General features: G+C 43.6%; 1 protein-coding gene across 19 annotated transcripts in view; it reads right to left on the bottom strand.

The window, feature by feature from the left end:
- Positions 1-109: 109 nt before the first annotated feature.
- Positions 110-17,030, bottom strand: part of LOC133491812 (muscleblind-like protein 2a) — a 92,623-nt gene continuing 75,702 nt past the window's right edge. For 7 of the 19 annotated variants that reach the window (XM_061803451.1, XM_061803520.1, XM_061803470.1 and 4 more), the window contains 3 exons: positions 16,633-16,783; positions 1,849-1,923; positions 110-1,389 (listed from right to left, as the gene is read on the bottom strand). In XM_061803451.1, coding sequence (XP_061659435.1) covers positions 1,262-1,389; positions 1,849-1,923; positions 16,633-16,783 — 354 coding nt within the window. In that variant the 3' untranslated portion in view covers positions 110-1,261. Of the gene's footprint in view, positions 1,924-13,563; positions 13,659-14,300; positions 14,340-16,632; positions 16,784-17,030 lie in introns of all 19 variants that reach the window. The other 12 variants (XM_061803503.1, XM_061803545.1, XM_061803494.1 and 9 more) reach the window with 8 other exon arrangements.

The raw sequence follows: 17,030 nt of genomic DNA on the forward strand, positions 1-17,030 counted from the left end.
AAAGTTAACTAAACAATGTCTTTTACAAAAATACCAAACTTTAGTAACTGCAACATTTGGTTGCCACAGCAACAACTTAATATTGTTATGAAATCCTGGGATACTAGAGTGAAAAGTACATCTTTATTTTTTGGGTAAAATGTCATCTATACAATACACATTTTTTTTCTCCAACATAAGCACCTCTATTACTACTCTCACTTCTGCAACACAATCCCCCCGGCTTTATAGCAAGAAGGCCATAAAGGTCCAGTAGCTTCCATCAGTCTAAGAATGGACATGGAAGCTTCCACCTCTACATCACCAACTATGCACGGCGTGGCACAGCTCAATAAGTTACATTCATTTCAAATGTATTTACAACATAGTTATGTTAATACAAACATAAATTACAACAAAATAAAAAGTTTTACACCCCCTGTAAGAAAAGAAAACAACAAAATGCATGAAGACAATCAAGGAGAATGAAACCTAAGGTTTGTGGATTGTCAATGTCAAGCACCGTGAAATAACATTTGTTTGAGGCTAAAACAACAGTAAAAGGGTTTTAAAAAAACATTTTAAACGATGAAATATGCCATTTTTTTAAAAACAAGAACATTACATGATCTTGACTTGCTTGAAGTGCAGGTGGACTTGGTGTCCAGATATACATACGAGCACACAGAGCACAAACTTTAAACAATTCCTTAATCAGAATGTAAACTACATACTGTATATACATGACAAGTCCCCCCCATTCTCACTCATTCTCCTCTTGTAAACTGATAGTACGTCATGAAAGCTAGTCAGAGTTCCAGAAAGACACTTGTGATGTCAATGGACAGTTGGTAGAAAAAGTCCCCCCCCCCAACACCAGAGGTGAGACCAGCTTTTTTATGACTGGCCGTGATTGACTGGGGATGTGGTAGGTGAGCATTTTTAGGCACTTCAACAGGATGAAACCAAATTGGAGGCGACGGTTGGGTCAGATGCGGGTCGCACTCCGAGTTCAAGTCTTAAGTACTGCCAAATGCACCGTTTGGTTTAGCACTTAAAAAGCCATGCGATGTTGTTGCTGTCACTATCATTAACTCCACGATGCTCCCATGTCTGCCGGCAGACTATCTGTTCTCGTGCACACACACACACACACACACACAAACAAACATGGCTTGGTGCAGTATGTCTGGAAATAACCGGCATCAACCCCTGGACCTGCACAACGCCTGTGCCCGGCTCCCATCCCCCACCTGAATGAAGAAGCCAGCACCTCCACAAGTCAGCGCTGTGTTGTTGGTAGTGTTCCAAGCAGCTTTGGGAAATGGAAGAAAAACATCTTCTCCAGGTCGGACTTTTGCAAAATGCTTCCAGGGTTGATAGGATGCAGGTCACACTTGAATATGGCATCTGGGGCTAATACAGCATGGGCGGGGACCCCAATGAGCTGTCACATTTTACTGCTGAGGAGAGCGACACGAACGCCATACGGCGAAAAAACACTTGCAGCCATTAAAGTGTGACTGTCAGTGTGATTACAAGTTTTCTAGGATCTCCTGTCTGCCATTACAATAGAGTGCACCATATGTCATAGTGCAAATCAACTATATTGTTTTTTTTTTCTTGACTACCCAAGGACAGAAATTGTGTAAAAATTAGAAAGCGTTTAAAATAACCACTGTGGTGTTTCTATTCTGTGTGTATGACAAATAATTACCAATAACATGGACTTTTCTAGTCACTTTTTCTAAAAATAAATACAGTATGGTGCTTGTGTGTTAAGCTGACACTGGAATAAATGCAGTTATGTGTTACACTTTTAGCATGCAGGTTGCTGGACCTCTATGGGAGACGTAAGATAGTATTTACACGCGGGCAGTTTTGGGTTTCTGAGTGCAGGTCCTTCATGCGCTGGTTCTTTTGTGGCACTTACTTCAGGATGATCTGCAGGGGAGACATATGAAGACACGGAAGAACATTTAAAGAGATTCTACACAGCATAGTGTAAAGTGCATTTTTTACCCAGGAGCATTACTGCACCATATTTGTTTGTTGAATTTTCTATAGTGCTTATCCTCACAAGAGTCACAGGTGCGCTGGAGACTACACCAGAGGGGAGAGATGGGGCACAACCTGGACTGGTTGGCAGCCAATCACAGGGTATATAATGGGTAAAATGAAGTCTTCAATGAAGCGCAGAAGCGGGGAAAAAAAGATATTGCAAAATGCACACAGGAATGATTCGAGCCCAGATTCGAATCTATAAACTCAAAACTGTCATTTGGTTGTGCTAACAACTTGCCCACTGACTTGCCCTGAAAGAAGCAATAATACATGACACAAACTATGAAGGTCACGTGGCGTTTACTTGGATAAACATAACTCATAGAAAATACATTGCATTTATAACACAAGCTAGACGTGACCCCATAACAGTACTGCAATGACTTTGCTTATTTAATGGAATAGAACCATTTATATATTTTTCCAAGCCGCTCATCCTCACCTTTGTGGCATGTTTTAACTGTTTAATTGGTGAGGTGTTTTTTGTAGTTTTGATTTAAGGGGGGGTTCAAACATTGTTTATTGTGTTATATGAGCAGACGTGTGTGCGTATACGGTACATGACCGATTTATGCATTTCGACTATGATGTCAAGCTACATTTCACGAGCTTGATTCGATCTGTGCATTTATGCTGAATTGCTAAGTATATGATTTTATTAATTTTTAAGAGGCTTGATTCTGATTTGAAGATAACTGATTCCAAGTTGTAGTTTTTTTTCCATTTAGGGATCGTTCCAGAATTGGAGAGCTGTCCCCGATACAACATTTAAAACAATCCTTGCACAAAACACAGCAACATGCACTGTATGTCTAAATTATAGCTGTGCAGAGAGAAAATGTGGCTGTTGTTAAAGTGATTACTCAGTCCTATTTGAAACACCAATTATGTTCTTGAGCACCCCTAGAAAATGTTAACATTAACATTGACTTGCAAACATTCTACCAAATTTAGAGTCAAACTAAAATGGTATTAAAATAAAATGCAACAAATATTTTTGGAATACTGTATATGACAGTGAAGTAGTAAAAAGTGTACAGTTGATGGTTGGGCTTCGACAAATCAAACTATATGCTTTATCACATGTTTTTCTTGAAAACACAAAAAAATATGAAATGATGGTCCATCTTTCAAAAATATTGATGAATGACCTTAAGGCTGCCCTAATGTAAATCCAGCCAAAAGGGAGCTGTAAAGAATAACCGAAAGGGGCGCTGCAGTTAAATGTTTAACCTTACGAGTGTTATAAGGTTACAGGGTCTGACGTCGCACACTGAATGGCGTCGTTTGTATTCCAATCCTGGTTCAGCCCTTTTTGTATTAAGTTAATCTTTCTTGAAGCTTGTATGGCTTCTCTGGCTTTCTGTGACGGTCCAAAATTATGCATGTTAGGATCACTGCAGACTGGCAGGTTTGCGCGGGACTGTGAAGAGTTATCCATCCATTTTCCGATCTGGTTATCCTCATAAGCCCATCCCAGCCATCATCGGCCAGGAGGCAGGGTACACCTTGAGTTGGGTGCCAGCCAATCACGGGGCACATGGAGACGAACAATAGTCACACTCACAATCACGCCGAGGGGCAATTTAGAGTCTCCATTTAATGCATGTTTTTGGGACGTGGGAGGAAACCGGAGTGCCCGGAGAAAACCCGAGCAGGCATGGGGAGAACATGCAAACTCCACACAGGCAGGGCTGGGATTGAAACCTGCTTCTTAGAACTGTGAGGCCAATGCTCTACAGCTGCGACGCCGTACCACCCTGTTAATAGTTAATCTTTTATTTGGCATCAAAACTGTGAATGACTGCTGATCACATTAGCGTGTGCCACACCTCTCACCCAGGTTAGGTTAATCAGTAAGTTAGTCTGCAGCTTCCTTGTGAACCTGACGATGACAAGCAGTAAAACTTCGATTGTATGATGATTGGATAGATGTATATATCCTGTCCACCTAAATACTCTACATACATTATATTTGTCTCCATGATTAAGTTGCATAAGAGAAGGGTCATTAGTTTTCTGGTGTTGCTAAAAATCTGGCCAGTGAGTGTTCCGTAGCAGCATCCAAAAATAATTGTTTATTCGATGTTGCTATAGAAACCGCATCACTTGGTAGGGGTGGAGCCATCCACAAAAAGGACAGATGGAGGCAGAGCGCAGAGGGCTGACGTCACCCCTGCGCCTTAGCCCGCATGGATGGCCAAATGTACTGCAACACTTCCTGCTGTTGATGGTGCTTGCCGATTACAGGAAGTGTGCTAATGGGGCTGATGTGTGACAGGAAGTGACAAAAATGGCCAGCTCGTCACCTGTAATAAAAGCCACATTTTTCATTCATATCTATTTTCTTTGAGTACAATGCATGTGATGAGTTGTTTGGATAATAGGACTACAGTATTTTCAATGTTTAGATAGGCCTATTTTCAAATGGTGTCATTTCATATGCATCCCACAGTGGAAACTAAAGGTCAGAAAAGTTTCACGACTGGTGCCACAAGTGACAAGTTTTGCCCTTTGAAATATAACACACTGCCATATTGGCAGTACAGCTCCAAGTGCACAATTCTGATTGAATGCTTGACCGAAGAAGCATCTTTTGGGACGTGGGAAGAAGAGAGACTTCCTAAACACGCCCATGCAAGTACAGAGAGAGCATGCAAACCACACACAGTAAGACTGGGGCCTGGATTCAAATCCCAAACCTCAGAACTGTAAACTCGACCATAAGACTACTCTATAGTCACATACATTTAAAATAAGATATCCGTAGGAAGTTGGTACATGTGATCTCTCTTGACTTGAGTAACAAAACAATAAGATAGAACTTTGATAATTACTGACAGATTTATATCCATCCATCCATTTTCTTCACTGCTTATCCTCACGAGGGTTGCGGGGAGTGCTGGAGCCTATCCCAGCTGTCAACGGGCAGGAGACTGGGTACACCCTGGACTGGTTGTCAGCCAATCGCAGGGCACATAGAGACAAACTGTCGGATTCACAATCACACCTAGGGGCAATTTAGAGTGTCCAATTAATGTTGCATGTTTTTGGAATGTGGGAGGAAATCAGAGTGCCCAGAGGAAACCCACGCAAGCACGGGGAGAACATGCAAATTCCACACAGGCGGGTCCAGGATTGAACCTGGGAACTCAGAACTGTGAGGCCAACACTTTACCAGCTGATCCACCGTGCTGCCCCAGATTTATATACAGTATTTTTACAAATGGTATTTTCAGCATAAGCCTTTTTTTTTGTGTCGCAGTGATGTCAAATGGGGATATGCCTGACGCCAGGAGTAGTTTTAAGCAGTAGCCACCTTAGAAAACCTTGGCAGCGATGAACACTATTCAAGTAAATAATAAACTACTACTGTTCTTCCGTTGTTGAGGTCAGTATTTGTAAAATGAAATATATTTGTCGCTTGAATTGGAGCTCACTTAAAATACTTATTTTTTAACTATAACCACACATGCACACAGACACATATAGTAAGGAAAATAAGTGTTTGAACACCCTGCTATAATTCAAGTTCTCCCACTTAAAAATCATGTAGGGGTCTGCAATTTTCATCGTAGGAGCATGTCCACTGTGAGAGGGAAAATCTAAAAAGAAAAATCCAGAAATCACAATGTAGCATTTTTTTAACGATTTATTTGTGTGATACAGTTGCAAATAAGTATTTGAACACCTGTCCATCAGCTAGAATTCTGACCCTCAAAGATCTGTTAGTCTGCCTTTAAAGTCTACCTCCTCTCCATGTATTATCCTGAATCAGATGCACCTGTGTGAGGTCGTTAGCTGCATAAAGACACCTGTCCACCCCATACAATCAGTAAGACTCAAAAACTTGTAACATGGCCAAGATCAAATAGCTGTCCAAAGACACCACAGACAAAATTGTACAAATCCACAGAGCTGGAAAGGGCTACGGAGAAACTGCCCAGCATCTTAGTGAAAAAAGGTCCACTGTAGGAGCAATCATTAGAAAATGGAATAAGCTAAACATGACGGTCAATCTCAATCCGAGTGGAGCCCCATGCAAGATATCACCTCGTGGAGTCTCAATGTTCCTGAAAGATGAGGAATGAGGCAAGGATACGACAGGACTTGGTCAATGACCTGAAAAGAGCTGGGACCACCGTTTCCAAGGTGACTGTTGGTAATACACTAAGACATCATGGTTTGAATTCATGCCTGGCACGGAAGGTTCCCCTGCTTAAACCAGCACATGTCAAGGCCGTCTTAACTTTGCCAATGACCATTTGGATGATACAGAGGAATCATGGGAGAATGTTTTGTGGTCAGATGAGACCAAAATGGAACTTTTTGGTCATAATTCCACTAACTGTGTTTGGTGGAAGACGAAGGATGAGTTCCATCCCAAGATCACCATCCCTACCGTGAAGCATGGGGATGGTAGCATCATCCTTTGGGGGTGTTTTTCTGCACATGGGACAGGACGACAGCACTGTATTACGGAGAGGATGACCGCGGCCAGGTATTGTGAGATTTTGGGGAACAACCTCTTTCCCTCAGTCAGAGCATTGAAGATGGGTCGTGGCTGGGCTTTCAATATGACAATGACCCGAAGCATACAGCTAGGAAAACCAAGGAGTGGCTCTGTAAGAAGCATATCAAGGTTCTGGCATGGCCTAGCTGGTCTCCAGACCTAAACCCAAAAGAAAATCTTTGGAGGGAGCTGAAACTCTGTGTTCCTCAGCGACAGCCCAGAAACCTGTCTGATCGAGAGATCTGTTGGAGGAGTGGGGCAAAATCCGTCCTGCAGTGTGTTTCTAAGTGGGAGATCTTGCAATATAGCAGTGTGTTCAAATACTTATTTTCTTCACTGTACATACGGTGGGAATGGAAAGTATTCAGACCCCCTTAAATTTTTCACTCACTTTTATATTGCAGCGATTTGCAAAAATAATTTAAGATCACCCTCCCCACCATTAAGGTACACACAGCACCCTGTATTGAAAAAAAATGTGGAATATTTTGCAGATTTAAAAAAAATAAAAAAAGAAAAACTGAAAGATCACACAGCCCTAAGTATTCACACCCTTTGCTGTGACACAGACTCAAGGGCTGTCCATTTGTTCTGATCATCCCAGAGAAAGTTCTACACCTTCACTGGAGTCCAGCTGTGTTTGGATATACTGATTGGATTTGATTATGAAATCCACACATCTGTTTACAAAAGACATTACGGCTCACAGTACACGTCAGAGAAAACACACTGGCACATGAGAATCAGGTCAAAGGAACTATCTGAAGAGGCCAGGGACAGAATTGTGGCAAGGTCCAGATCTTGCCATACTTCAGAGAGATAAGTGTGTGCCCAAACTGAGCAATCAGGGGAGAAGAGCCTTGGTGAGACAGGTGAAGAAGAACCCAAAGATGACAGTGGCTTAGCTCCAGAAATGAAGTCGGGAGATGGAAGAAAGTTCTCGAAAGTTAACCATCACTGCAGCCCTCCACCAGTCGGGGACTATATGGACGAGTGGCTCGATGGAAGCGTCTCTCAGTCCAATACATGTGAAAGCCTGCATCGAGTTTTTCTAACAAACACTTGAAGGACTCCAAGATGGTGCAAATTAGATGTTCTGCTCTGATAGGAAAAAAAGGAACTTTTTTTTTTACCTTAATTCTAAGATGTATGTGTGGAGAATGCTAGACACTGCTCATCACATGTTCAATACAGTCCCTACAGTGAAGCATGGTAGTCGCAACATCATACTGTTCCGAGTATATTTCAGCTGCAGGGAGAGGGCGGCTGGTTGCAATCAAAGGAAAGATGAATGCGGCCAGGTAGTTGTATATCCTGGTCTAAAACCTTCTCCAGAGTACTCAGAACTTCAGACTGGGACAAAGATCAACTTCAAACAAGACAATGACCCTTACCAGACAGCTAAAATATCAGACAACCTCAGAACAACTATGTGACTGTTCTTGAAGAGCCCAACCAGAGCCCTGAATGAAACTCAATTGAGCATCTCTAGAGACCTGAAAATGACTGTCCACCAACGTTCACAATGAAAGAACTGGAGAAGATCTGCAAGGAGGAATGCAGAGTATCCACAAATCCAAATCCATCCACCCATCCATTTTCTTAGCCGCTTATCCTCACAAGGGTCACAGGAGTGCTGGAGACTATTCCAGCTGTCAACAGGCAGGAGGCAGGGTACACCCTCAACCGGTTGCCACCCAATTGCACGGCACATAGAGATACACAGCCGCACTCACAATCACACCAAGAGCCAATTTAGAATGTCCGATTAATGTTGCATGTTTTTGGGATGTGAGAGGAAACCCACATAGGCACGGGGAGAACATGCAAACTCCACACAGGCGGGGGCGGGATTGAACCAGGGGCCTCAGAAATGTGGGGGCAACATGACAACACTTGTCAATGGGCAGGAGGCAGGGTACATCCTGAACTGGTTGCCAGCCAATCGCAGGGCACATGGAGACAAACAGCCGTTTTCACAATCACACCTAGGGGAAAGTTAGAGTGTCCAATTATTGTTGTTTGTAATGTTTTGTGGATGTGGGAGGAAACCGGAGTGCCTGGAGAAAACCCATGCAGGTACGGGGAGAACATGCAAACTCGACACAGGGAGGGCTGGGATTGAATCGAGGTCCTCAGAACTGTGAGGCAAACGCTTTCCAGCTGTGCCATCATGCCGCCGGGGTATGTAATTGGAATGCACAACATATATATATATATATATATATATATATATATATATATATATGAATGAATAAATGGCCATTTATTGTCATCATACAACTCTCCTATGTCACTGCATACATAAAAGCAATATAAAAATAAAAATAAAAATAAATACAAATAAACACTTCCTTCCATCTATTGGTCTTTTCTTTTGCGCATCTGTTCTGGCTTCCAGATGGCAGGAGCTCAAACAGTTGAGAATTAGGGTGTGTAGTGTCCTTAACCCGAGAGAACGCAAGATATCCAAATCCTTTTTAAAACTGTGACCCCAAGGGCTCTCTAGCATTAATAATGTTGTGAGCTCTGCTGACGCACCGAGATGAATACAGGTTTGCTGTGGAGGGGAGAGGGCAGCCAATGCTCTTCTGTGCTGTTATGATTGTCCTCTGAAGCCTTGCTTTGACTGCCTCGGTGCAGCTTCTGTACTACATAGAGACACGAGACACAGGTACGTCAGAAGGCCCTTGATAGATGAGCGGTAGAAGGCCAGCTGCAATTTTGAGTCCATGTTATTCTTCTCGAGGACTCATAAGAGGTAGAGACGCTCTTGAACCTTCTTAATGATCGTTGTGATGTTGTCTGTCCAGGAGAGGTCCTCAGAAATAAGGACTCGCGGGCACCTGAATGTGTGGACTTTCGCCACATGCTCGCTGTTGATGAAGAGCAAAGCCAGTTCAGTTCTGTTCCTCTTGAAGTCCACAATGACCTCTTTTTCTCTGTTTTCATAATGTTCAGTGTCAGAATGTTGTCTGTGCACCAGCTTGTGAGTTTCTGGACCTCCTTTCTGTAGGGTGCCTCATCTCCCTTTGAGATCAGACCAACCACTGCTGTGTTGCTAGCAAATTTGGCAATGTTATTTCTAAATTGGTGTGTGAGGTTGAGAAGTTCCGACTAGATAGGGTAGTCTCCCTCCACCTTCGGGTGGGGGATGGGTCCTGACTGTGGTTTGTGCACCAAACAGCAGTTCAGAGTACCCACCCTTTTTGGAATTCTTAAGAGGGGGTGGGAGAGAGCATTCCACCTGGGGACTTCATCCTTCTGCTGGGGGACTTCAATAATTAAGTGGGCAATGACAGTGACACCTGGAAAAATTTGATTGGGAGGAACGGCCCCCTAGATCAGAATCTGAGCGGTGTTCTGTTATTGGACTTCTGTGCTCATCATGTATTGTCCATAACAAACACCAAGTTCAAGCATAAGGGTGTCCACACCTGCCATTGGCACCAGGACATCTATGTCACAGTTCAATGATCGACTTTGTGATCATGTCATCAGGCTTGCAGCCACAAGTCTTTGACACTCAGGTGACGAGAGGGGTGGAGCTGTCAACTGGGGGTGAGTTGGCTCCTATAGTAGAGGAAGATGCAAGTCCAACGTGGTAAGCCCATATGTATTGTGAGGGTCTGGTGGAAATGGCTGTCAGAATCCTGTAACAAGGAGTTTCGAATCCCACTTCCGACATAACATTGCTCATGTTCTGGGGGTTGTGGGGGACATTGAGTACGAGTGGAGAATGTTTCGTGCCTCCATTGTTGAGGTGGTTGACTGGAGCTGTGGCTGTAAGGCGGTTTGTATCTTTCACGACGGCGATCCCTGAACACATTGGAGGACACTAATGGTGAGGGACGCCATCAAGATGAAAAAGGAGTGCAATCGGGCCTTTTTGGCTTGTGGGATTCCCGAGGCAGCTGATGGATACCGTTTGGCCATGTGGAATTCAGCTTTGGTGGTCGCTGAACCGAAAACCCGGGCAAGGGAAGAGTTTTGTGAGGTCATAGAGAAAGACTTCCAGACGGCTTCCAGGAAATTCTGGTCCACCATCTGACCTTTCAGGGAGGATGGGGCACCGCTGACCTCAACTTGGGACATTATGAATCGGTGGGGAAAATACCTTGAAGATCTCCTCAATTCCACTGACACGTCTTCCCATGAGGAATCAAAGCCTAAAGGATCTTGTGGGGTTGTCCTGGTTGACATGACTGCAATATTGTGTGGACATAGGGGACAGTGCCTGTGAATTGTCAGACTGGGGTGGATGTGTTCCAACTCCAGGGAATCACACTGCTCAGCCTTCCCCGTAAGGTCTATTCAGAAGTACCTTGATGTGGACTGTTCGGTCTATGGAACACCGGCGTCTGAGTTTGGTCTGCATTTCCAGCAGTAAATCTTACTCATTTCCAGTGAGGTTTGGACATGTCACTGATTCTGTTCAGAATTTCTAGGTGCAGCTGAGGCGTACAGGGGGTCTGGTTCAATGGCTTTAGTATTGCATCCCTGCTTTTTTCAGATGATGTGGTTATGTTGGCCTGATCAAGCCGTGATCTCCAACAATGCCTGGAGTTAAAGCATCTTGGGGTGTTATTCACGAGTGAGGGAAGAATGAAATTGATCGACAGCCGGTTCAGTGCAGCATCTGCAGTGATGCAGTGATATTTTGTATCAGTCTGTTGTGGTAAAGAAGGAGCTAAGTCGAAAGGTGAAACTATTTAATATTCAATCTACGTTCCTACCCTCAACTATTATCAGGAGCTATGGGTCATGACTGAAAGAACAAGATCCCAGATACAAGTGGCCAAAATGAGTTCCCTCTGCATGGTGTCTGGACTCTCCCTTAGAAATATGAGAATCTTGGTCGTCTGGAAGGAGCTCAGAGCAGAGTAAATTGAGAGGAGCCAGATGAGGTGGCTGGGACATTTGATTCAGATGCCTCCTGGACACCTCCCTGGTGAGGTGTTTCAGGGAGTTCTCACCGGAAGGAGACCCAGGGGACGACTAATACAAGTTTGAAGGACTATGTCTCTCAGCTGGCCTAGGAATGCCTCGGGATGTGAATGAAGTGGCTGGGGAGAGGGAAGTCTGGATGTCGGACCAGGGGGGCACCGACGGCCGGAGACAAATTCCTTTTAAAGTGTTGGCCTCACAGTTCTGAGGTCCCGGGTTCAATCCCAGCCCTCCCTGCGCGGAGTTTGTATGTTCTCCCCGAGCCTACGACGGTTTTCTCCAGGCAGTCCAGTTTCCTTCCACATCCCAAAAACATGGAACATTAATTGGACACTCTAAATTGCCCATAGGTGTGATTGTGAGTCCGGCTGTTTGTCTCTATGTGCCCTGCAATTGGCTGGCAACCAGTTTAGGGTGTACCCTGCCTCCTGCCTGTTGACAACTGGGATAGGCTCCAGCACTCCTGCGACCCTCGTGAGGATAAGCGGCTAAGAAAATAGATGGATGGATACACACACACACACACACACACACACACACACACACACACACACACACACACACACACACACACACAAAACACGTGTGTGTGTTATATTGTGCATTCCAGTGAAATCAGGCTGGCATTGCATGTCAGGTATATTCGATATTTATTATATTTTTATGCTGCAAGCGCATGGGCAAATACCTGGTATATTCTGTGTCAGATTTTTATCCTCAATTGGAAGAAGCCTGAATCTGATGACATCCAACTCCATATTTTATTTTCTTCTTTGTGCTGTCACGATGCAAATCCAAAATGAGAGTGCCACTGACAGCCATGCAATGGAACCGGCACTCAAACATGCAGTGTAAATCTATATTTCGCCTAACCCCAGTTTTAGCCATAACCAAAGGGATGAATCAAGTGTTCTGGATAAGATTTTGATTGTTTTGTTGTTTTAATAGCCTTTTTAAGATGAGGATACTACTCTGCTGACTGCCAAACAGAGGATTCTCATTTTGTTACAATTAAATGTAACAGTGGAAAAATTTTGCAGGGTTAACCCTATTTATAAATATTGCGGATATGACTGAGACATGAATTTATGCACTTTGTGCTGCTTGACAAAAGACAGTGAGGACCTACCAACGTTCCATGTTTATCTTATTTGTTGAATTAATAAGCAAGTACACACTGTCTTGCTAAAGCGTTGGCCTCACAGTTCTGAGGTCCCAGGTTCGATCACAGCTCGCCTGTGTGGAGTTTGCATGTTCTCCCATTGCCTGCGTGGGTTTTCACCAGGCACATCCATGTGCCCCGCAATTGGAGGGTGTACCCCGGCTCCTGCCCGATGACAACTGGGATTGGCTCCAACACTCCTGTGACCCTCGTGAGGATAAGAGCCTCAGAAAATGTTTTTTTTTTTTTAAACAGCCATTTTGATGGCGCTATTCATTTTGGGCTGTTCCCTATCCCCCCTCAAATAGCGGGGGTCCACTGTACACTATTAAGAATAGCAATCATTTTTCAGGGTTTGGTGTGAGTTGCTTTTTTCACTATTTCTGGCAAAGCTCACGGGAGATTTCTACTATACATACGTAAATGTTTTTTTTTCATTTTTTTTCCCTTTTTATCTTGCAACAAGGACACAACGAAAGGGGAAAACAATATGTTCCGAATAACATGTATGTGAGGAGAGGCGGACTTGGACCAAATGGCATCTTGTGCCCATCCCCTAGCTTCAAGATGAAGGAACTGATTCGACAATAAGAGGTCGAAACTTAAAACAACATGCAAAACAGAACCAGGAAGTGGTGCAACACAACTACTATACTAGTGCAAATGTGGAAGCTCTGAAGAAGTTCTGAAGAACCTTTAAGTGGCTAAGCATTTCTCATGAACCACGATAGGCCAACCAGTTGGACCCTCTGCTGCCTGGGTGTGTTTGCACTGAACAGGTGGAGGTGACAGCGGTGGCGGGGCCTCCGCAGCAGATTACCGCCACTTTGTTTTAGGAGACAGAACTTCTTCAGAGCTCCGGGGTCTTGATGAAGGAAAGCTTTAAAAAAGAGCAAACCTGATTGGCTTGGGCTGTTGCTGCGTAGGGGACACTTGTGGCCGGAGTTGTTGCTGCAGAGACAGTAGCAGGCGTAGCACTGTACATCATAGGGACTTTGTTTTGAGGATGAGAGAGGGCAAGCGGAGAGGGGAGGATTTGGCGCAGCATGGCAACCATGGAAACAGGCATATCACATGCATGTTGATGTTGTTGCAGATGATGGTGGTGGCGGCGGATGTTACAGAAAGACAGCCAGTCATCGTTAGGATAACACCAGCAGATGGCATGCAACCATTCACAATGCAAAGCAAGGAAGGACGAAGAAAAGAACAAAAAGAGAAAAAAAAAAAAACAAAAAAAGAGGAGACAAGCAGATTACAATCACAAATTAGGAACCTTTTTCTTTCTTTTTTTTTTAAACATAAAATCAGCATGCTGCTTTCCAAAATACTTTGAAGGTCACAAAACCTCAACTGTAACAAACCAGCGACTCTTCTTGGTGGCAGATATGGCATTTTTGTTTTTTTCATTGACTAATCTAAGACCTGAAAATTTGTCAATTTGGACATTTTTTTATCCCCATCCTGGGCTTAAAAAGCTTTAAGTAAAAGTCCCTCTTTGTGACTAATTTTAATTCCCTGAGAGAGAGAGAGAGAGAGAGAGAGAGAGAGAGAGAGAGAGAGAGAGAGAGAGAGAGAGAGAGAGAGAGAGAGAGAGAGAGAGAGAGAGAGAGATAGATAAAGTTCAGCACCTACCAAGACTGCTAGCAGGTGTCATGCACAGGACTGACCCTGCTGTGTTCATGCAGAGAGAAGAAGGGAAGGGGGGGTGCATGGATTAATTGAGAGGGAGGAGAGTCACAAAGATTAGACAAGCTACTATATTGATGGATGCAAGCACTGGGGTTCCAGTTGGCAAGTAATATTAGTGACAAATTGTGCAGCAAAACATCAGCAAGGCCTAGCCTCATTATTCAGCTACTTTTTACTGTACCAAACTGTAGCAAGCAAAACTTGAAAACCACTATGGTAATGATCTCCTACAGAAAATATCACATTAAACATGACACACTTTCTGTGTTGTGTGTCATCAATGGACAAAAAGGCCACCCATCATACATTAAGACATCAGGATGAAAGGAAATGGGGGTGGTTCCAGAGGAGCTGCAATTTAGCACAGCTTGATCAGCAAGATGAAGAAAAAAACAGTGTCATATAATGAAGGGAAGAAATTATGTTGAAATTAACCTTAGGGATGGTTCAGTAAATAGCTGAGATGATGACACTACTACTAGCCTAGGTTTTGACACTTTCCACACCAGAGATGTAAACATTCAGCTTACATTTATTAAGCAAATGTCTTTCATCTAAAACCCAACATAGCGGTACATTCCAGAAAAGTGATATGGAAAAAAAGCATCAAAATGTCGGGAATGTAATAGACAGTGTGAAAGGGGCGAATGCCAGTGTGTCACTCGATCCCAGTCTTCATATAGATGATGCATTACAGCACATCAACTTAAGTCTTGGGGACACCTCTTACAGTGAAGAAAATAAGTATTTGAAAACCCTGCTATAGTTCAAGTTCTCCCACTTAGAAATCATGGAGGGGTCTGAAATTTTCATCGTAGGTGCATGTCCACTGTGAGAGAGATAATATAAAAATGAAAATCCAGAATTCACAATGTATTGTTTTTTTTACCGATTTATTTGTGTGATACAGCTGCAAATAAGTATTTGAACACCTATCTATCAGCTAGAATTCTGACCCTCAAAGAGCTGTTAGTCTGCCTTTAAAGTCTACCTCCTCTCCATGTATTATCCTGAATCAGATGCACCTGTGTGAGGTCGTTAGCTGCATAAAGACACCTGTCCACCCCATACAATCAGTAAGACTCAAACTTGTAACATGGACAAGACCAAAGAGCTGTCCAAAGACACCAGAGACAAAATTCTACAACTCCACATGGCTGGAAAGGGCTACGGAGAAATTGCCAAGTAGCTTGGTGAAAAAAGGTCTACTGTTGGAGCAATCATTAGAAAATGGAAGAAGCTAAACATGACGGTCAATGTCAATTGAAGTGGACCCCCATGCAAGATATCACCTCGTGGGGTCTCAATGATTCTTAGAAAGGTGAGGAATCAGCTCAGGACTACACGAAAGAACTTGGTCAATGACCTGAAAAGAGCTGGGACCACTGTTTCCAAGGTGACTCTTGGTAATACATGAAGACATCATGGTTTGAAATCATGCATAGCACGGAAGGTTCCCCTGCTTAGACCTGCACATGTCAAGGCCGTCTTAACTTTGCCAATGACCATTTGGATGATACAGAGGAATCATGGGAGAATGTTTTGTGGTCAGATGAGACCAAAATGGAACTTTTTGGTCATAATTCCACTAACTGTGTTTGGTGGAAGACGAAGGATGAGTTCCATCCCAAGATCACCATCCTTACCGTGAAGCATGGGGATGGTAGCATCATCCTTTGGGGGTGTTTTTCTGCACATTGGCCAGGATGACTCCACTGTATTAAGGAGAGGATGACCGTGGCCATGTATTGTGAGATTTTGGGGAACAACCTCTTTCCCTCAGTCAGAGCATTGAAGATGGGTCGTGGCTGGGCTTTCAACATGACAATGACCCGAAGCACACAGCCAGGAATCCCAAGGACTGGCTCCATAAGAAGCATATCAAGGTTCTGGTGTGGTCTAGCCAGTGTCTAGACCTAAACCCAATAGAAAATCTTTGGAGGGAGCTAAAACTCCGTGTTTCTCAGCGACAGCCCAGAAACCTGTCTTATCTAGAAGATCTGTGTCGAGGAGTGGGCCAAAATCCCTCCGGCAGTGTGTGCAAACCTGGTGAACAATTACAGGAATCGTTTGACCTCTGTAATTGTAAACAACGGCTACTGCACCAAATATTAACATTAGTGTTCTCAGGTGTTCAAATACTTAGGGTTAGGGTTTGGTTAGTTAGTAGTTAGTAGTTAGTTAATACTTTTTTCATTGTAATTCATTATCATAGTTTGATACTTAATACTTTGGTAACTGGTCACGAGTGGTCACCTGGTCTGCCAGCACTTACCTGTGGGAAAGAAAGTAGGCTGTTGGAGCTGTGCGTTGGCCAGTGCCTGCTGGTAGTGCAAGACGCTGGGGTTAAATAGGGAGTTCGCAACGTTGCTCTTCTCCAGTGCCGCTCTTTTTGGTAGTGGCTGAAGGACGCTGTGGGGAAATGCCTGCCCACCGGTAGCACACACGTACCAGAAGAGAAGAACAGTACGTTTGCACTCAGACAAATTGACACTGAAAGTTGCAAATTTACAATCTGACTATGCTCAGCACATAGAGACATGAATGGAAAACGAGAAAGTACATCCTAGCAAAAACATGCAGAATATTAGGACTAGAATGTCTTATCATTACATTGTATTGTATTTGTTTCCCATTTCAGAAATTTATATTATAAACTGGTGTTTTCAAATA

The sequence above is a fragment of the Syngnathoides biaculeatus genome, chromosome 2, assembly GCF_019802595.1.
Source record: "Syngnathoides biaculeatus isolate LvHL_M chromosome 2, ASM1980259v1, whole genome shotgun sequence".
Taxonomy (NCBI): Eukaryota; Metazoa; Chordata; class Actinopteri; order Syngnathiformes; family Syngnathidae; genus Syngnathoides; species Syngnathoides biaculeatus.